The 21,253-nt window shown below is 57.8% G+C and overlaps 1 protein-coding gene across 1 annotated transcript in view; it reads right to left on the minus strand.

Annotated features, from left to right (window-relative positions):
* The window catches only part of tmem82 (transmembrane protein 82), a 26,272-nt gene extending 6,274 nt beyond the window's left edge, over positions 1-19,998 (minus strand). Inside the window, exons 1-4 of the mRNA XM_085966993.1 lie at positions 17,988-19,998; positions 17,826-17,898; positions 5,285-5,462; positions 3,260-3,668 (exon numbers count right to left, since the gene is read on the minus strand). Coding sequence (XP_085823119.1) covers positions 3,260-3,668; positions 5,285-5,462; positions 17,826-17,898; positions 17,988-18,069 — 742 coding nt within the window. The 5' untranslated portion in view covers positions 18,070-19,998. The remainder of the gene's footprint in view (positions 1-3,259; positions 3,669-5,284; positions 5,463-17,825; positions 17,899-17,987) is intronic.
* Between the last annotated feature and the right edge of the window lie 1,255 nt (positions 19,999-21,253).

The following is a 21,253-nucleotide window of genomic DNA, read 5'->3' on the forward strand; positions in this document are numbered from 1 at the left end:
AGGCTGGAAACTATAGACCGGTTAGCCTAACATCTGTGGTAGGTAAAATTCTGGAGTCCATTATTAAGGAGACAGTAACAGGACATTTGGATAATCATAATTTAATAGGACAAAGTCAGCATGGTTTTATGAAGGGGAAGTCATGTTTGACAAATTTGCTGGAGTTCTTTGAGGAAGTAACATATAGGGTGGATAAAGGGGAACCAGTGGACGTAGTGTATTTAGACTTCCAAAAGGCATTTGACAAGGTGCCACACAAAAGATTATTGCTTAAGATAAAAAATCACGGGATTGGGGGTAATATTCTGGCATGGATAGAGGATTGGCTATCTAACAGAAGGCAGAGAGTTGGGATAAATGGTTCATTCTCAGACTGGCAATCAGTAACTAGTGGTGTTCCGCAGGGGTCAGTGCTGGGTCCCCAACTCTTTACAATCTATATTAACGATTTGGAGGAGGGGACCGAGTGTAACATATCAAAGTTTGCAGATGATACTAAGATGGGAGGGAAAGTAGTGAGTGAGGAGGACATCAAAAACCTGCAAGGGGACATCGACAGGCTAAGTAAGTGGGCAGAGATTTGGCAGATGGAATACAATACTGGAAAGTGTGAGGTTATGCACTTTGGCAGGAAAAATCGTAGAGCAAGTTATTATCTTAATGGCAAGAAACTGGAAAGTACTGAAGTACAAAGGGATCTGGGGGTCCTGGTGCACGAAACTCAAAAGGTTAGTATGCAGGTGCAGCAAGTGATTAAGAAGGCCAATGGAATGTTGGCTTTCATTGCTAGGGGGATAGAATATAAAAATAGGGAGGTATTGCTTCAGTTGTACAAGGTATTGGTGAGGCCGCACCTGGAATACTGCGTACAGTTTTGGTGTCCATACTTAAGAAAGGACATACTTGCTCTCGAGTCAGTACAAAGAAGGTTCACTCGGTTAATCCCGGGGATGAGGGGATGGACATATGAGGAGAGGTTGAGTAGATTGGGACTCTACTCATTGGAGTTCAGAAGAATGAGAGGCGATCTTATTGAAACATATAAGATTGTGAAGGGGTCGGATCGGGTGGATGCGGGGAAGATGTTCCCGATGATGGGTGAAACTAGAACTAGGGGGCATAGTCTTAGAATAAGGGGCTGCTCTTTCAAAACTGAGATGAGGAGGAACTACTTCACTCAGAGGGTGGTAGGTCCATGGAATATGCTGCCCCAAAAAGCTGTAGAAGCTACATCATTACATAAATTTAAAACAGAAATAGACAGTTTCCTAGAAGTAAAGGGAATTAAGGGTTACGGGGAGCGGGCAGGAATTTGGACATGAGTCTAGGTTCGGATCGGTCATGGCCCTGTGGGTAGCGGAGCGGGCCCAGGGGCCGTGTAGCCTGATCCTGCTCCTATTTCGGGTGTCTAATTCTGTTAGATTCAGGAGATGGTTCTGTGATAGTGGATTGACGGTTAGGATCAGATCAGCCATGATCTTATTGAATGGCGGAGCAGGCTCGAGGGGCTGATTGGCCTACTCCTGCTCCTATTTCTTATGTTCTTATGTTCTTATGTAAGTAACTCAGGAAGTACTACTGAACGGCCAGCTGAGGGCGCCGTCCGAGGAGTATATATACTCGGGCGTGAGCCCAACTTGGCCAGAGACAATCTGGAAACAAGAAGCTAGTGACTACTAACTAGACCTCCATGTTTTGTTACAAGTCGATTAAAGCCTTGCTTTATGTACAGCCAAGTGCGTAGTGAGTCTTTATTACATCACAAAGCATTAGGGATTCATTTCTAGAGGAATAGAAATCAAAAGCAGAGAAGTTATGTTAAACTTATATAGAACCTTGGTTAAACCACACTTGCCTAGTTCTGGTCTCCATATTAGAAAAAGGACGTAGAAGCACTGGAGAAAGTGTAAAGATGATTTACAAGGGTAATACCAGAACTGAGGGGTTATTTTTTTAATCAGGAAAGACTGAACCAGCTGGGGCTCTTTTCTCTAGAAAAGTGAAGACGGAGAGATGAGCAAGGTCTTTAAAATTATGAAGGGGTTCGTTAGGGTAGACAGAGTAGATGTTTCCAATTGTCAGGCAGTCCAAAACTAGGGGCCATAAATATAAGATAGTCACTAATAAATCCAATAAGGAATTCAGGAGAAACTTGTTTACCCAGAGAATGGTGAGAATATGGAACTTGCTACCACAGGGAGTAGTTGAGGCAAATAGCATTGATGCATTTAAGAGGATGCTAGATAAGTACAGGAGGGAGAAAGGAATAGAAGGAAATATTGATAGGGTCAGATGAAGCAGGGTGGGAGGAAGCTCGTGAAGCATAAACACCAGCACAGATCTGTTGGGCTGAATGGCCTGTTTCTGCGTTATAAAATTCTATGTAATAGGGATAGAGAAAACAAACACCCAATCAGGAAGGCTCTGCCATCAATGGTGGGATGAAAGAAGGGAGGGCACACAGAGGAGCTGGGCATTCAGCAGGAGATGTATCCCTGTGCCTGCTTAGGGACTCAGTCTCATCTTATAACAAGTTCCTGGCTCTTACCATTTTTTTCCATGGATTATAATTTGTACCGCCCTTGTCTCTCCCAGTTTACAATTACTTTTAAACTGCTGCATTTCCATGTTTCCACAGATTACAGAAACAGCAGGGGCCATACGGGGTAAACTGGGGAACCTTATGCAAAATAACCAGTTAACAAGATTAAAGTCGACAGAATTACCCAGTCACAGGAGAGAGGAGAAACTGTGAAGCTTTCAGTTTTCACATTTTGTCCCAAATTTCTCCCTTCCTCTCCTGAGGGCACTGACTCCTTCCTGGGGTACAGGATCCACAGCTGTTTGCTACCATCCAGTATCCCGTCCCTACTTTACATGTGACCCTAGACAATGAGTGTCGGTAGGACATTTTTTCCACGGGGAGTTTCACAGTTGACTTGATCCTACCCTCACCGCTCATCCACATCTGCACAATTTGCAACAAGGATAACTGGGTAGTGATCAGGATCGGAACCTTAGCTGATTTTTTTCCTCCTCATAAATGCCGGGATTCCGAAGTCCCAACTGCTGCCCTGGTTTAGGTCAGTTAACTCAGCACAGAGCATGTATAGAACCTGGAGCCTTGCTGGTCTGTACGGCACCGTACTACACTGGGCACTGGGGAGGGGAGGGGTGGCCTCTGCTTTCCCCTTTCACTTCAGAGCTATCAGATGTAGTAGATTACTCTGTCATGTGTCACTACGCAGTCATTTCTCACCTTGCATGTAAATCATCAGCAGGGTGTAGCAGATGGTCAGGGGCGTCCAGAATCTTATTGCCTCCGAGGTGGTGATGAAGTCTCTGTTGATGAGGAAGACGGCGGCCACATCTGCCACGATGAACACGATCTTTAAGGCATTGCACAGCAGCTTAGGAATCCGATGCCAGGTGGTCAGGAGGAGGATGCACATCCCACAATACCGCTCCTTACTATGTAATTCATACATTGTGCTGACATGCTTTGCCAGTTTCCACACGTACCACATGATGAGGCCAGCGAGGCCTGTGCTCAGCACCAAGCTTAATGTCGAGTGAGGAGCTCCCTCGTTAAGGTAGCTCAGGCTGGCCGTCATACCGCATCCCAGAGAGTACTGGCACAGTAGGAAGATAGGTTTATAGGAGGCTCCCTGAAAATCAGTTAGAAAGTTTAGTCTTATCCTCCTCACATCTACCAATCAGATGGGCAAACAGTAAATTAACTTTACACAATTATAAAACAGTTGCCTGTCACTCTGTGCCCCAATAACTGCTTGTCGCTCTGTACCCCAGTAAGTGCTTGTCGCTCTGTACCCCAGTAACTGCTTGTCGCTCTGTACCCCAGTAAGTGCTTGTCGCTCTGTATCCCAGTAGCTGCTTGTCGCTCTGTACCCCAGTAAGTGCTTGTCGCTCTGTACCCCAGTAAGTGCTTGTCGCTCTGTACCCCAGTAAGTGCTTGTCGCTCTGTACCCCAGTAAGTGCTTGTCGCTCTGTACCCCAGTAAGTGCTTGTCGCTCTGTACCCCAGTAACTACTTGTCGCTCTGTACCCCAGTAAGTGCTTGTCGCTCTGTACCCCAGTAACTACTTGTCGCTCTGTACCCCAGTAAGTGCTTGTCGCTCTGTACCCAGTAACTACTTGTCGCTCTGTACCCCAGTAAGTGCTTGTCGTGCTGTTCCCCAATAACTGCTTGTCACTCTGTACCCCCTTAGCTGCTCACAGCTCTGTACCCATTTCCCTGCTCGTGCCTCTGTACCCTCTTAGCTGCTCGCAATTAGCTGCCTGTGGTGTTCCAGATTTACGGTTCATCTCCGTGAAGGCTCCCCTCAGTTGCCGCTTTTCAGGGACTTCAAAGCCCATCTTTCTCGGCTCTTTCCTCACAACTCAGGCCTCAGATTCTACTCTGGCAATATTTATCCCCACCATCTCCCAGGTCTTGACTGTCTGGGTGACCAACACTGCACAAATGGCTCAGCTGGTAAGTGCACTAAGCTGTACGGACCAGCAAGATCCCAGGTTTGACGACTGCTCCGCACTGCACAACTGGGGCAACAGCAGGGACTACAATTGATCCAAGCACTTCTGGGATTGATTGGCATCCAGTGACTCCTGCAGGAAAAGGGCACGTGTCGACCTCAGGCGGGGACAGGAGTGGCTCAGCTGCGATGCCCCCACTTCCATGAGGGAAGGGCTCACCGACACTCACTGTCTGGGCTCACACATGATGAATAGGCACTTGACCGAGGTATGCGATGGCGATTGATGCCGGGGAACCGTACCTCAGAAAGAGTCAGGAGAGGAGGAGAGAAAAATTGCAGGTGGGAAAAGAAAATCTGAAAGAATCTGAGCAAGTGTGGGTTTCGCACACGTGAATATTCCGTCTATTGAAATGAAACTACGCCAGCCAGAGAGGGAATGAGAGTCTGGTGGGCTGGTCAATGCCAGCAGCTCCACTTAAGATGAAACACCTCAGACCTCCTGCGAGATCCTCCGATAAGCGGGCCTACCCAAGACTAGCAAGAGTCACCCAACTGTGGCAGGTGAGTCACAGTAACAACCAACATCCTCCTAGCCCGGAATTCACCACATGCCTCTTATCTCCCATTCCAGAGTAGGAATCTCCCGCATTTGCACCAATATCATTGTGCCTGCTTACCTAATGTGACCTTCAAACCCTGTCCATCTGGATGGGCAGGGTTCTGTCTGGATCTTATTCACTGACACTGTGCGTCATTCTGTCGAAAGTAATAAGGACCGTTGAAACTTACGTGATGGCTGGAAAGCAACGTGGAAATTGTTCGAAGCGAGAATTCCAGCACCAGCAGAGATGACACTCTTGGTCCCACAACGGAGAATAGGATGGCCAGGATGCATAAGTGCAGAGAATCAATAATTTGTCGCTGGGAGCGCAACTTGGCAGCTTTGACCCCGACTTGGGCAGGATCACTGAAACAATAAAATTGTGGGCTTTCCTCATCATTGACTCAGATTCTTTGTTTTTTACCCACTTTTCTAGTGTCCTCTAGTGAGGTGGAGAGGTTTGGGGAGGGAATTCCAGTGCTTCGGGCCTAGACAGCTGAAGGCACAGCCACCAGTGGGGCGAAGGAAGTTGGGAATGCACAAGAGGCCAGAATTGGAGGAACGCAGTGTTCTCGGAGGGTTGTAGGGCAGGAGGCGGTTACAGAGATAGGGAGGGGCGAGGCCGTGGAGGGATTTGAACACAAGGATGAGAATTGTAAACTTGATGCGTTGGTGGACTGGAAGCCAATGTAGGTCAGCGAGCACAGGGGTGAGGGGTTTACAGGACGGTGCGAGTTAGGACACGGGCAGAAGAGTTTGGGATGAGCTCAAGTTTATGGAGGGTGGGAGATGAGAGGCCGGCCCGGAGAGCGTTGTATTCAACTCATACCCATCACACATGCTGGGTAAAATCATTTACATTTCTTCCATTTTCACTGCAGTTCGACAGTAAAGGATAGCCCACAGCACCTTATGCTTTAAAATTCCAGATATCCGAACAGTGGAGTTTAGCCGCTGACCATTTGAAATGGGGTTGGAGTTTGAATTCCCCAGTCTATGGAAGTAGTTACTGGATAGATTTGGAAAGGTGAAACAATCTCTCTTCATTTGAGGACACTAGGAATAGTTAGTTCATGTTCTCACCAAACAGAAAGGGGAATTACTGCATCTCCTTACCACATGATGGGGGGAATTTTAACATGTAGGGAGTGGGATTGGTGCGGCTGAGGGGTTATATCAGGAAAAATTCCGAGTGCGTCGGGAAGCTGGCTCCAACCCGCCGACTTCCGGGTTTTACTGAGGCAAGACAAGGGGCGGGCAGCTAACCCACTCCCAGGTTAATGAGGCTGGCAGCCTCTGATTTAACCTGCTTTGAGGGTGTGGGGTATACAAGAGTCTGTTACAGCGTGGGGTGTGGGGTCTATCAGTGTTACAGTGAGGGGTGTGGGGTATATCAGTGTTACAGTGAGGGGTGTGGGGTCTATCAGAGTGTTACAGTGAGGGGTATATCAGTGTTACAGTGAGGGGTCTATCAGAGTGTTACAGTGAGGGGTGTGGGGTATATCAGAGAGTTACAGTGAGGGGTGTGGGGTATATCAGAGTGTTACAGTGAGGGGTGTGGGGTCTATCAGAGTGTTACAGTGAGGGGTGTGGGGTCTATCAGGGTGTTACAGTGAGGGGTGTGGGGTATATCAGAGAATGTTACAGTGAGGGGTGTGGGGTCTATCAGGGTGTTACAGTGAGGGGTGTGGGGTATATCAGAGAATGTTACAGTGAGGGGTGTGGGGTCTATCAGAGAATGTTACAGTGAGGGGTGTGGGGTCTATCAGAGAGTGTTACAGTGAGGGGTGTGGGGTCTATCAGGGTGTTACAGTGAGGGGTGTGGGGTATATCAGAATGTTACAGTGAGGGGTGTGGGGTATATCAGGGTGTTACAGTGAGGGGTGTGGGGTATATCAGGGTGTTACAGTGAGGGGTGTGGGGTATATCAGAATGTTACAGTGAGGGGTGTGGGGTATATCAGAGAATGTTACAGTGAGGGGTGTGGGGTCTATCAGGGTGTTACAGTGAGGGGTGTGGGGTCTATCAGGGTGTTACAGTGAGGGGTGTGGGGTATATCAGAGAATGTTACAGTGAGGGGTGTGGGGTCTATCAGAATGTTACAGTGAGGGGTGTGGGGTATATCAGAGTGTTACAGTGAGGGGTGTGGGGTCTATATCAGTGTTACAGTGAGGGGGTTATCAGGGAGTGTCACACTGAGGGGTGAGGTATATTGTGAAGAGTTATAGTAAGGGTGTGTGTATTTAGGAACGTTACAGCCAGGGTTGTAGTGTTTTAACAGCTATATTAACACAGGAAAATAAAAGATTATTTGAATTGCAATGAGACATTTACTTAAATATTTACCCAGAATTTGCTGCCAAAATAACGGTGAGTATAAATGTGCTCACCGTTATTAATGTGTAAAGTGTCTAGCAACTTGTGGCGAGGAAGAGATATCCCGTGAATTGTGGTACGCCACAAGCTGCTGGACGATTTACGTCACGCCACTGTTAGTCTCGCGAAAACAACAGCTTGCCCTCAACTTCCCCAGATTTTTAACAACGGCTGGATTTGCACATTAAACTTGAATTAAAGTCGCTGATGAAAGTTAAAGCTGGTATTTAGCAGTTAAAGAACCCTTTTAACAGCGTGATCATTGTTAATGCAATGCCAATCAACCTCTCCGGCTCAGAAAAGGAACTATTTAAACTGGTGAGTCACATTCTACAAGTGTAACATTCTTAGAGATTTAAAACATTTTACATTTTTTTCCAACTTTTCCTTTGTCTCTTTCTTTCTCTCCCTTAATCCAATCATTCTTTCCCTCTCTTTATTTCTCTTTGTGTACCTGATTTGACTCTAATTCACCCTTCTTCTCCATTGTGTCTGTTTCTTTCTTAATCTTTAAATCTCCTTGGTTGTTTGCTAAGGTCTCAGAAGCCGGCTGCCCTCGCGCGCTATCAGCTGGCACTTCCAGCAACTTACAGGGCAAAACATTCTTGAGCTGAAGGGTGCAGGAAAAAGTGGAACTATCAGGACACGAAATGTGGGCCACAGATACCTCACAGCACACCAGCCTGTGCCCCTCCCCGTGGACACCAGCCTGTGCCCCTCCCTGTGAACACCAGCCTGTGCCCCTCCCCGTGAACACCGGCCTGTGCCCCTTCCCCAGAACACCGGCCTGTGCCCCTCCCCCAGAACACCGGCCTGTGCCCCTCCCCGTGAACACCAGCCTGTGCCCCTTCCCCAGAACACCGGCCTGTGCCCCTCCCCCAGAACACCAGCCTGTGCCCCTTCTCCAGAACACCGGCCTGTGCCCCTCCCCCAGAACACCAGCCTGTGCCCCTCCCCCAGAACTCTGGCCTGTGCCCCTCCCCGTGAACACCAGCCTGTGCCCCTCCCCCAGAACACCGGCCTGTGCCCCTCCCCCAGAACACCAGCCTGTGCCCCTCCCCCAGAACACCGGCCTGTGCCCCTCCCCCAGAACACCAGCCTGTGCCCCTCCCCCAGAACACCGGCCTGTGCCCCTCCCTGTGGACACCAGCCTGTGCCCCTCCCCCAGAACACCAGCCTGTGCCCCTCCCCCAGAACACCAGCCTGTGCCCCTCCCCGTGGACACCAGCCTGTGCCCCTCCCCGTGGACACCAGCCTGTGCCCCTCCCCGTGAACACCGGCCTGTGCCCCTCCCCCAGAACACCAGCCTGTGCCCCTCCCCGTGAACACCAGCCTGTGCCCCTCCCCCAGAACATCAGCCTGTGCCCCTCCCCCAGAACACCGGCCTGTGCCCCTCCCCCAGAACACCAGCCTGTGCCCCTCCCCCAGAACACCGGCCTGTGCCCCTCCCCCAGAACACCAGCCTGTGCCCCTCCCCGTGAACACCAGCCTGTGCCCCTCCCCCAGAACACCAGCCTGTGCCCCTCCCCCAGAACACCAGCCTGTGCCCCTCCCCCAGAACACCAGCCTGTGCCCCTCCCCGTGAACACCAGCCTGTGCCCCTCCCCCAGAACACCGGCCTGTGCCCCTCCCCCAGAACACCGGCCTGTGCCCCTTCCCCGTGGACACCAGCCTGTGCCCCTCCCCCAGAACACCAGCCTGTGCCCCTCCCCGTGGACACCAGCCTGTGCCCCTCCCCCAGAACACCAGCCTGTGCCCCTCCCCGTGAACACCGGCCTGTGCCCCTCCCCCAGAACACCGGCCTGTGCCCCTCCCCCAGAACACCGGCCTGTGCCCCTCCCCGTGGACACCGGCCTGTGCCCCTCCCCGTGGACACCAGCCTGTGCCCCTCCCCCAGAACACCGGCCTGTGCCCCTCCCCCAGAACACCGGCCTGTGCCCCTCCCCGTGGACACCGGCCTGTGCCCCTCCCCGTGGACACCAGCCTGTGCCCCTCCCCGTGAACACCAGCCTGTGCCCCTCCCCGTGAACACCAGCCTGTGCCCCTCCCCCAGAACACCGGCCTGTGCCCCTTCCCCAGAACACCGGCCTGTGCCCCTCCCCGTGGACACCGGCCTGTGCCCCTCCCCGTGAACACCAGCCTGTGCCCCTCCCCGTGAACACCAGCCTGTGCCCCTCCCCCAGAACACCGGCCTGTGCCCCTCCCCCAGAACACCGGCCTGTGCCCCTCCCCCAGAACACCGGCCTGTGCCCCTCCCCCAGAACACCGGCCTGTGCCCCTCCCCCAGAACACCAGCCTGTGCCCCTCCCCCAGAACACCGGCCTGTGCCCCTCCCCCAGAACACCGGCCTGTGCCCCTCCCCCAGAACACCGGCCTGTGCCCCTCCCTGTGAACACCGGCCTGTGCCCCTCCCCCAGAACACCGGCCTGTGCCCCTTCTCTAGAACACCGGCCTGTGCCCCTCCCCCAGAACACCGGCCTGTGCCCCTCCCCCAGAACACCGGCCTGTGCCCCTCCCTGTGAACACCGGCCTGTGCCCCTCCCCCAGAACACCGGCCTGTGCCCCTTCTCTAGAACACCAGCCTGTGCCCCTCCCCGTGAACACCGGCCTGTGCCCCTCCCCCAGAACACCGGCCTGTGCCCCTCCCTGTGAACACCGGCCTGTGCCCCTCCCCCAGAACACCGGCCTGTGCCCCTCCCCGTGAACACCGGCCTGTGCCCCTCCCCCAGAACACCGGCCTGTGCCCCTCCCTGTGAACACCGGCCTGTGCCCCTCCCCCAGAACACCGGCCTGTGCCCCTCCCCGTGAACACCGGCCTGTGCCCCTCCCCCAGAACACCGGCCTGTGCCCCTTCTCTAGAACACCGGCCTGTGCCCCTCCCCCAGAACACCGGCCTGTGCCCCTCCCCCAGAACACCGGCCTGTGCCCCTTCTCTAGAACACCGGCCTGTGCCCCTTCCCCAGGACACCGGCCTGTGCCCCTCCCCCAGAACACCGGCCTGTGCCCCTCCCCCAGAACACCGGCCTGTGCCCCTCCCCCAGAACACCGGCCTGTGCCCCTCCCCCAGAACACCGGCCTGTGCCCCTCCCCCAGAACACCGGCCTGTGCCCCTCCCCCAGAACACCAGCCTGTGCCCCTCCCCCAGAACACCAGCCTGAGCCCCTCCCCCAGAACACCAGCCTGTGCCCCTCCCCGTGAACACCAGCCTGTGCCCCTCCCCGTGAACACCGGCCTGTGCCCCTCCCCCAGAACACCAGCCTGTGCCCCTCCCCCAGAACACCAGCCTGTGCCCCTCCCCGTGAACACCAGCCTGTGCCCCTTCCCCAGAACACCAGCCTGTGCCCCTCCCCCAGAACACCGGCCTGTGCCCCTTCTCTAGAACACCAGCCTGTGCCCCTTCCCCAGAACACCAGCCTGTGCCCCTCCCCGTGAACACCGGCCTGTGCCCCTTCCCCAGAACACCAGCCTGTGCCCCTCCCCCAGAACACCGGCCTGTGCCCCTTCCCCAGGACACCGGCCTGTGCCCCTTCCCCAGGACACCAGCCTGTGCCACTCCCCGTGAACACCGGCCTGTGCCCCTTCCCCAGAACACCAGCCTGTGCCCCTTCCCCAGGACACCAGCCTGTGCCACTCCCCGTGAACACCAGCCTGTGCCCCTCCCCCAGAACACCGGCCTGTGCCCCTTCCCCAGGACACCGGCCTGTGCCCCTCCCCCAGAACACCGGCCTGTGCCCCTCCCCCAGAACACCGGCCTGTGCCCCTCCCCCAGAACACCGGCCTGTGCCCCTCCCCGTGGACACCAGCCTGTGCCCCTCCCCCAGAACACCAGCCTGTGCCCCTCCCCCAGAACACCAGCCTGTGCCCCTCCCCGTGGACACCAGCCTGTGCCCCTCCCCCAGAACACCGGCCTGTGCCCCTCCCCGTGGACACCAGCCTGAGCCCCTCCCCGTGGACACCAGCCTGTGCCCCTCCCCCAGAACACCGGCCTGTGCCCCTCCCCCAGAACACCAGCCTGTGCCCCTCCCCGTGGACACCAGCCTGTGCCCCTCCCCCAGAACACCGGCCTGTGCCCCTCCCCCAGAACACCGGCCTGTGCCCCTCCCCCAGAACACCGGCCTGTGCCCCTCCCCCAGAACACCAGCCTGTGCCCCTCCCCGTGGACACCAGCCTGTGCCCCTCCCCCAGAACACCGGCCTGTGCCCCTCCCCCAGAACACCGGCCTGTGCCCCTCCCCCAGAACACCAGCCTGTGCCCCTCCCCCAGAACACCAGCCTGTGCCCCTCCCCCAGAACACCGGCCTGTGCCCCTCCCCCAGAACACCGGCCTGTGCCCCTCCCCGTGAACACCAACCTGTGCCCCCCCCCGTGAACACCAGCCTGTGCCCCTCCCCCAGAACACCAGCCTGTGCCCCTCCCCCAGAACATCAGCCTGTGCCCCTCCCCCAGAACACCGGCCTGTGCCCCTCCCCGTGAACACCAACCTGTGCCCCCCCCCGTGAACACCAGCCTGTGCCCCTCCCCCAGAACACCAGCCTGTGCCCCTCCCCCAGAACACCAGCCTGTGCCCCTCCCCCAGAACACCAGCCTGTGCCCCTCCCCCAGAACATCAGCCTGTGCCCCTCCCCCAGAACACCGGCCTGTGCCCCTCCCCGTGAACACCGGCCTGTGCCCCTCCCCCAGAACACCAGCCTGAGCCCCTCCCCCAGAACACCAGCCTGTGCCCCTCCCCCAGAACACCAGCCTGTGCCCCTCCCCCAGAACACCAGCCTGTGCCCCTCCCCCAGAACATCAGCCTGTGCCCCTCCCCGTGAACACCGGCCTGTGCCCCTCCCTGTGAACACCAGCCTGTGCCCCTCCCCCAGAACATCAGCCTGTGCCCCTCCCCGTGAACACCGGCCTGTGCCCCTCCCCGTGAACACCGGCCTGTGCCCCTCCCCGTGGACACCAGCCTGTGCCCCTCCCCCAGAACACCGGCCTGTGCCCCTCCCCCAGAACACCGGCCTGTGCCCCTCCCCCAGAACACCAGCCTGTGCCCCTCCCCGTGGACACCAGCCTGTGCCCCTCCCTGTGAACACCAGCCTGTGCCCCTCCCCCAGAACATCAGCCTGTGCCCCTCCCCGTGAACACCAGCCTGTGCCCCTCCCCGTGGACACCAGCCTGTGCCCCTCCCCGTGAACACCAGCCTGAGCCCCTCCCCCAGAACACCGGCCTGTGCCCCTCCCCGTGGACACCAGCCTGTGCCCCTCCCCGTGAACACCGGCCTGTGCCCCTCCCCCAGAACACCGGCCTGTGCCCCTCCCCGTGAACACCAGCCTGTGCCCCTCCCCCAGAACACCAGCCTGTGCCCCTCCCCGTGAACACCAGCCTGAGCCCCTCCCCCAGAACACCGGCCTGTGCCCCTCCCCGTGGACACCAGCCTGTGCCCCTCCCCCAGAACACCAGCCTGTGCCCCTCCCCGTGGACACCAGCCTGTGCCCCTCCCCCAGAACACCAGCCTGTGCCCCTCCCCCAGAACACCAGCCTGTGCCCCTCCCCGTGAACACCGGCCTGTGCCCCTCCCCGTGAACACCAACCTGTGCCCCCCCCCGTGGACACCGGCCTGTGCCCCTCCCCCAGAACACCGGCCTGTGCCCCTCCCCGTGGACACCAGCCTGTGCCCCTCCCCGTGGACACCAGCCTGTGCCCCTCCCCGTGGACACCGGCCTGTGCCCCTCCCCCAGAACACCGGCCTGTGCCCCTCCCCGTGGACACCAGCCTGTGCCCCTCCCCCAGAACACCAGCCTGTGCCCCTCCCCGTGGACACCAGCCTGTGCCCCTCCCCGTGGACACCAGCCTGTGCCCCTCCCCGTGGACACCAGCCTGTGCCCCTCCCCCAGAACACCGGCCTGTGCCCCTCCCCCAGAACACCGGCCTGTGCCCCTCCCCCAGAACACCGGCCTGTGCCCCTCCCCCAGAACACCGGCCTGTGCCCCTCCCCGTGGACACCAGCCTGTGCCCCTCCCCCAGAACACCAGCCTGTGCCCCTCCCCATGGACACCAGCCTGTGCCCCTCCCCCAGAACACCGGCCTGTGCCCCTCCCCCAGAACACCAGCCTGTGCCCCTCCCCCAGAACACCGGCCTGTGCCCCTCGCCGTGGACACCAGCCTGAGCCCCTCCCCAGAACACCGGCCTGTGCCCCTCCCCCAGAACACCGGCCTGTGCCCCTCCCCGTGAACACCAGCCTGTGCCCCTCCCCGTGAACACCAGCCTGTGCCCCTCCCCGTGAACACCAGCCTGTGCCCCTCCCCGTGGACACCGGCCTGTGCCCCTCCCCGTGAACACCAGCCTGTGCCCCTCCCCGTGGACACCGGCCTGTGCCCCTCCCCGTGGACACCGGCCTGTGCCCCTCCCCCAGAACACCGGCCTGTGCCCCTCCCCCAGAACACCGGCCTGTGCCCCTCCCCGTGGACACCGGCCTGTGCCCCTCCCCCAGAACACCAGCCTGTGCCCCTCCCCCAGAACACCGGCCTGTGCCCCTCCCCATGGACACCGGCCTGTGCCCCTCCCCCAGAACACCGGCCTGTGCCCCTCCCCCAGAACACCGGCCTGTGCCCCTTCCCCAGAACACCAGCCTGTGCCCCTCCCCGTGAACACCGGCCTGTGCCCCTCCCCCAGAACACCGGCCTGTGCCCCTCCCCCAGAACACCGGCCTGTGCCCCTCCCCCAGAACACCAGCCTGTGCCCCTCCCCCAGAACACCGGCCTGTGCCCCTCCCCCAGAACACCGGCCTGTGCCCCTCCCCCAGAACACCGGCCTGTGCCCCTTCTCTAGAACACCAGCCTGTGCCCCTTCCCCAGAACACCGGCCTGTGCCCCTCCCCGTGAACACCGGCCTGTGCCCCCCCCCCCGTGAACACCAACCTGTGCCCCCCCCGTGAACACCAGCCTGTGCCCCTCCCCCAGAACACCAGCCTGTGCCCCTCCCCCAGAACACCGGCCTGTGCCCCTTCCCCAGAACACCAGCCTGTGCCCCTCCCCGTGAACACCAGCCTGTGCCCCTCCCCCAGAACACCAGCCTGTGCCCCTTCCCCAGAACACCGGCCTGTGCCCCTCCCCGTGAACACCAGCCTGTGCCCCTCCCCCAGAACACCAGCCTGTGCCCCTCCCCGTGAACACCAGCCTGTGCCCCTCCCCCAGAACACCAGCCTGTGCCCCTCCCCCAGAACACCGGCCTGTGCCCCTTCCCCAGAACACCAACCTGTGCCCCCCCCCGTGAACACCAGCCTGTGCCCCTCCCCCAGAACACCAGCCTGTGCCCCTTCCCCAGAACACCAGCCTGTGCCCCTCCCCGTGAACACCAGCCTGTGCCCCTCCCCCAGAACACCGGCCTGTGCCCCTTCCCCAGAACACCAGCCTGTGCCCCTCCCCGTGAACACCAGCCTGTGCCCCTTCCCCAGAACACCAGCCTGTGCCCCTCCCCCAGAACACCAGCCTGTGCCCCTCCCCCAGAACATCAGCCTGTGCCCCTCCCCCAGAACTCTGGCCTGTGCCCCTCCCTGTGGACACCAGCCTGTGCCCCTCCCCCAGAACATCAGCCTGAGCCCCTCCCCCAGAACACCGGCCTGTGCCCCTCCCTGTGGACACCAGCCTGTGCCCCTCCCCCAGAACACCAGCCTGTGCCCCTCCCTGTGGACACCAGCCTGTGCCCCTCCCCCAGAACACCAGCCTGTGCCCCTCCCCGTGAACACCGGCCTGTGCCCCTCCCCGTGGACACCAGCCTGTGCCCCTCCCCGTGGACACCAGCCTGTGCCCCTCCCCGTGGACACCAGCCTGTGCCCCTCCCCCAGAACACCGGCCTGTGCCCCTCCCCGTGGACACCAGCCTGTGCCCCTCCCCGTGGACACCGGCCTGTGCCCCTCCCCCAGAACACCGGCCTGTGCCCCTCCCCGTGGACACCAGCCTGAGCCCCTCCCCGTGGACACCAGCCTGTGCCCCTCCCCCAGAACACCGGCCTGTGCCCCTCCCCCAGAACACCAGCCTGTGCCCCTCCCCGTGGACACCAGCCTGTGCCCCTCCCCCAGAACACCGGCCTGTGCCCCTCCCCCAGAACACCGGCCTGTGCCCCTCCCCCAGAACACCGGCCTGTGCCCCTCCCCCAGAACACCGGCCTGTGCCCCTCCCCCAGAACACCAGCCTGTGCCCCTCCCCGTGGACACCAGCCTGTGCCCCTCCCCCAGAACACCAGCCTGTGCCCCTCCCCCAGAACACCGGCCTGTGCCCCTCCCCCAGAACACCGGCCTGTGCCCCTCCCCCAGAACACCAGCCTGTGCCCCTCCCCCAGAACACCAGCCTGTGCCCCTCCCCCAGAACACCGGCCTGTGCCCCTCCCCCAGAACACCGGCCTGTGCCCCTCCCCGTGAACACCAACCTGTGCCCCCCCCCGTGAACACCAGCCTGTGCCCCTCCCCCAGAACACCAGCCTGTGCCCCTCCCCCAGAACACCAGCCTGTGCCCCTCCCCCAGAACATCAGCCTGTGCCCCTCCCCCAGAACTCTGGCCTGTGCCCCTCGCCGTGAACACCAGCCTGAGCCCCTCCCCCAGAACACCGGCCTGTGCCCCTCCCCGTGAACACCGGCCTGTGCCCCTCCCCGTGAACACCAGCCTGAGCCCCTCCCCCAGAACACCGGCCTGTGCCCCTCCCCGTGGACACCAGCCTGTGCCCCTCCCCCAGAACACCAGCCTGTGCCCCTCCCCGTGAACACCGGCCTGTGCCCCTCCCCGTGGACACCAGCCTGTGCCCCTCCCCCAGAACACCAGCCTGTGCCCCTCCCCCAGAACACCGGCCTGTGCCCCTCCCCCAGAACACCGGCCTGTGCCCCTCCCCGTGAACACCAACCTGTGCCCCCCCCCGTGAACACCAGCCTGTGCCCCTCCCCCAGAACACCAGCCTGTGCCCCTCCCCCAGAACACCAGCCTGTGCACCTCCCCCAGAACACCAGCCTGTGCCCCTCCCCCAGAACATCAGCCTGTGCCCCTCCCCCAGAACTCTGGCCTGTGCCCCTCGCCGTGAACACCAGCCTGAGCCCCTCCCCCAGAACACCGGCCTGTGCCCCTCCCTGTGGACACCAGCCTGTGCCCCTCCCCCAGAACACCAGCCTGTGCCCCTCCCCGTGGACACCAGCCTGTGCCCCTCCCCCAGAACACCAGCCTGTGCCCCTCCCCGTGAACACCGGCCTGTGCCCCTCCCCGTGGACACCAGCCTGTGCCCCTCCCCGTGGACACCAGCCTGTGCCCCTCCCCGTGGACACCGGCCTGTGCCCCTCCCCCAGAACACCGGCCTGTGCCCCTCCCTGTGGACACCAGCCTGTGCCCCTCCCCCAGAACACCAGCCTGTGCCCCTCCCCGTGGACACCAGCCTGTGCCCCTCCCCGTGGACACCAGCCTGTGCCCCTCCCCGTGGACACCAGCCTGTGCCCCTCCCCCAGAACACCGGCCTGTGCCCCTCCCCCAGAACACCGGCCTGTGCCCCTCCCCCAGAACACCGGCCTGTGCCCCTCCCCCAGAACACCGGCCTGTGCCCCTCCCCCAGAACACCGGCCTGTGCCCCTCCCCGTGGACACCAGCCTGTGCCCCTCCCCCAGAACACCAGCCTGTGCCCCTCCCCATGGACACCAGCCTGTGCCCCTCCCCCAGAACACCGGCCTGTGCCCCTCTCCCAGAACACCAGCCTGTGCCCCTCCCCCAGAACACCAGCCTGTGCCCCTCCCCCAGAACACCAGCCTGTGCCCCTCCCCCAGAACACCGGCCTGTGCCCCTCGCCGTGAACACCAGCCTGTGCCCCTCCCCCAGAACACCGGCCTGTGCCCCTCGCCGTGGACACCAGCCTGAGCCCCTCCCCCAGAACACCGGCCTGTGCCCCTCCCCGTGGACACCAGCCTGTGCCCCTCCCCCAGAACACCAGCCTGTGCCCCTCCCCCAGAACACCGGCCTGTGCCCCTCCCCCAGAACACCAGCCTGTGCCCCTCCCCCAGAACACCAGCCTGAGCCCCTCCCCCAGAACACCGGCCTGTGCCCCTCCCCCAGAACACCGGCCTGTGCCCCTCCCCGTGGACACCGGCCTGTGCCCCTCCCCGTGGACACCGGCCTGTGCCCCTCCCCGTGGACACCGGCCTGTGCCCCTCCCCGTGAACACCGGCCTGTGCCCCTCCCCGTGGACTCCACCACAAGAACATTAGGGATTGGACACAACCCCACCAGGCGACAACCAGGGATTAGACGCAAACCAAGCACGTTTGGATAAAAACCTATCGAGAGTCCCCAGGGAAAACCTACTGAAATATAGAGCTGAGTTCAGGAGGTTAAAAAAAAAACTTACTTCAAACCCTGGATGTGGAAGTGGATCCGCAGCAAATAATCGAGAATGGAGACAGCACACGCCGCGGTCACACCTGAGGAGAGAACAAGGGGCAATGTTTAAAGCTCGCCCAACTTGTGGAGCCGGCTCCCCCCACCGCCTCTCCCAGCCCGGGCTCCTCACCCTGCAGCAGGCAGTCTATGGGATTCGAACTCAGGGAAATCCACCCAAAGCTTGGGATCCACTTTCGGAAAAAGCCCCACATTTCCCGGCTCTATCGAAATGGGCTCCAGGATCAAAGTCCGACCCAAGTCAGACTCGCCCTGTGTGGATGACTCCGCCCGGCGGTGACTGCAGAGAGATGTCGGAGCCAGAAGTTGAACCCCCAAAAGCCGCAAATACCCCCAAAAGCCGCAAATAACTGCAAAACCCACAAACACTATAAACGCCTCACAAGCCTGTAACTAGCACTGAAACACCACAAATAACCCAGCAACTAGCCCCAAACTTGAAAGTATACCCAGACATTGCAAATACACACTAAGAATGCAAATAACTCCTTAATTCTGTAAAAAGCCACTAACTCACAAATACTCCCAAACACTGCTGATATCCCCTACCCTTGTTAATATCCCCAACCCCTACCAGTATCTTCCAAATGCATTAATACTTCCAAGCCCTGCCAATATTGCCCAACAACCCCAGCCATCATTACCTCAACCTAAACCCATTTAATTGTCCACAAATTCCCACTAGTACCATTAAGCCACCCCAACTCCGAACGTCACCCACAATCACCCTCCAACTCCCTGATATAATCACCCCAAAAACTCATTATCCCTGCCCAAAACTCCTCATCCAATATGGATGCATGGTCTGGGTACAGGCAAATGGTTGGACAGCCTGCCAACAATCATCATCTAAGCTCCCACATAATCACTTGGGCAATGTACAGTGGGGCATCCAGCACCCACGGGACCATACTCTAGCACTGCATTCAGGACAGGAGGGAAGAGAACTCTCCTGTTGTAGATTCGTATGGGTCGCGCCCAAACAGAGAGGCTCGAGACTGTCCTGAAATTGGGCCTTGGGCCTCATCCATATCTTTGGGATCCGCTGTTGACCCCAGCAGTGCCTCATGAGAAAAATGAGAAGAAAAAAGCAAAGGGTGGTTGTAAATGGAGCTTTAGCAATGTGCCAAGGGGTCACCAACAGGGTGCCAAAGGGATCAGGTGCTGGGGCCATTCTGAAAGAAGAAAGACTCGCATTTTTATAAAGCCCCTTTCACAACCTCAGGACATCCCAATGCGCTTTACAGCCAATGAAGTGTGGTCACTGTTATAATGTAGGAAACGCGGCAGCCAATTTGCTCGCAGCAAGGTCCCACAAACAGCAATGAGATAATGACCAGATAATCTGTTTCAGTGATGTTGGCTGAGGGAGAAATATTGGCCAGGGCACCAGGAAGGACACCCCTGCTCTTCTTCGACATAGTGCCATGCAATGTTCCATTTAATTTTTTTTGGGCCATTCAAATTTCCATGCATGTATGGTTTTTCCCATTTAAAAACCGCTGAGCGGCCTGCGTGGGACCTCCAGACCGCTGCGCAGCCGTGCAGTTTAACAGGAACATTGGTGCCATGGATTCTTTTATGCTCACCTGAGAGGTTAACCTCTCATTCGAAAGAGTTTATATACACTGTTTAAAGTGTATATAAATGATGTGGTACTGTGGACAGAAACAAGCCTGTCTAAGTTTGCAGTTGATACCAAATTGGGGTGGGATGGTTTCAAACAAAGGGAACAGAAAAAACAGATAGACGAGGATTTGGATAGGTTAAGAAGGTGGGCTATTCTCGCTCAGGCCAACATCCCTAGCATCGAAGCTTTGACCACGCTCGATCAGCTCCGATGGATGGGCCACATTGTCTGCATGCCCGATACGAGACTCCCAAAGCAAACGCTCTACTCGGAGCTCCGACACGACAAGAGAGCCCCAGGTGGGCAGAGGAAATGCTTCAAGGACACCCTCAAAGCCTCCTTGAAAAAGTGCAACATCCCCACTGACACCTGGGAATCCCTGGCCCAAGACCGCACAAAGTGGAAGAGAAGCATCCGGGAAGGTGCCGAACACCTCGAGTCTCTTTGCCGGGAGCAAGCGGAAGCCAAGCGCAAACAGCGGAAGGAGCGCACGTCAACCCAAGCACCCCACCCACCCGCCCCTTCAACCACTGTCTGCCCCATCTGTGACAGAGACTGTAGGTCCCGCATTGGACTCATCAGTCACCTCAGAACTCATTTTTAGTGTGGAAGCAAGTGATCCTCGGTTCCGAGGGACTGTCTAAGAAGAAGTGAATGTCAAATTACATTTAATATGGAAAAATGCAATGTATTAGGACTAGTGAAAGGAAATAAACAGTGGGCATGTAAATTAAATGGCTCTAGGCTACAGAACACAACAGGAGAGGGAACTGAGGGTATTGGTCGATGGCTCACTGAAACCAGCAGAACAACAGGGATAAGTATAGCTAACTGGACCTTTGGACATATAGCCAAAGGGATAGAGCACAAATCCCAGGTGATCATGTACAAGGGTACAAGGTACTGGTGGAGCCACCCCTGGAGTACTGTGTACAATTCTAGGTGCCGTACTACAGTAAAGATCTCCAGGCATAGGTGGCAGTGCAAAAAAGGGCAACAAACCTGATACCTGGCTTAAGTCATCTGGGTTATGGGGAGAATATGAAGAACCTGGGAATGTTTGCTCGGGAGAAGAGAAGGTTGAAGAGAGATATTATTCAAGATCCTTAAGGAAATGGACAAATTGTTCAGGATTGTCACAAATTCTAGAACCAGGGGACACAGACTCAAACTTAGAATAGGCTAAGCACACAGATAGCTTAAATTTAACTACTTTATGCAAAGGGTGGTGAACATGTGGAATGGACTGCCCAGGAAGGCAGATAATGTGGGAGAAGTGGGTAGATATTTGAGGGAGTGTTGCTTATATCATTTCCGTCTACCAGAAGTGTAAGATGCATCTGTTTCAGTGCACTTTTAAAAGTCTATCATTCAGACTTGTGACTACACTAGTACATAACGTCTGTCTTTCTGATCTATTATAAAATCTCCGACTGTGTACGTGTGTGTGAATGTAGCTTTTGGGAACAGCCAACTGGATTTTTCCTGGTCCTGCACTTTGCTATATTTCTATATATTGTATCATTTAATTGAAAAAAAGGATGACTTGCATTTATATAGCACCTTTCACGACCACTGGACGTCTCAAAGTGCTTTACAGCCAATGAGGTACTTTTGGAGTGTAGTCACTGTTGTAATGTGGGAAACGCAGCAGCCAATTTGCGCACAGCAAGCTCCCACAAACAGCAATGTGATAATGACCAGATAATCTCTTTTTGTTATGTTAATTAAGGGATAAATATTGGCCA

Source organism: Somniosus microcephalus, chromosome 25 (assembly GCF_052327205.1).
Source record: "Somniosus microcephalus isolate GS21.2 chromosome 25, FLI_Smic_1.0, whole genome shotgun sequence".
In the NCBI taxonomy this organism is placed as follows: Eukaryota; Metazoa; Chordata; class Chondrichthyes; order Squaliformes; family Somniosidae; genus Somniosus; species Somniosus microcephalus.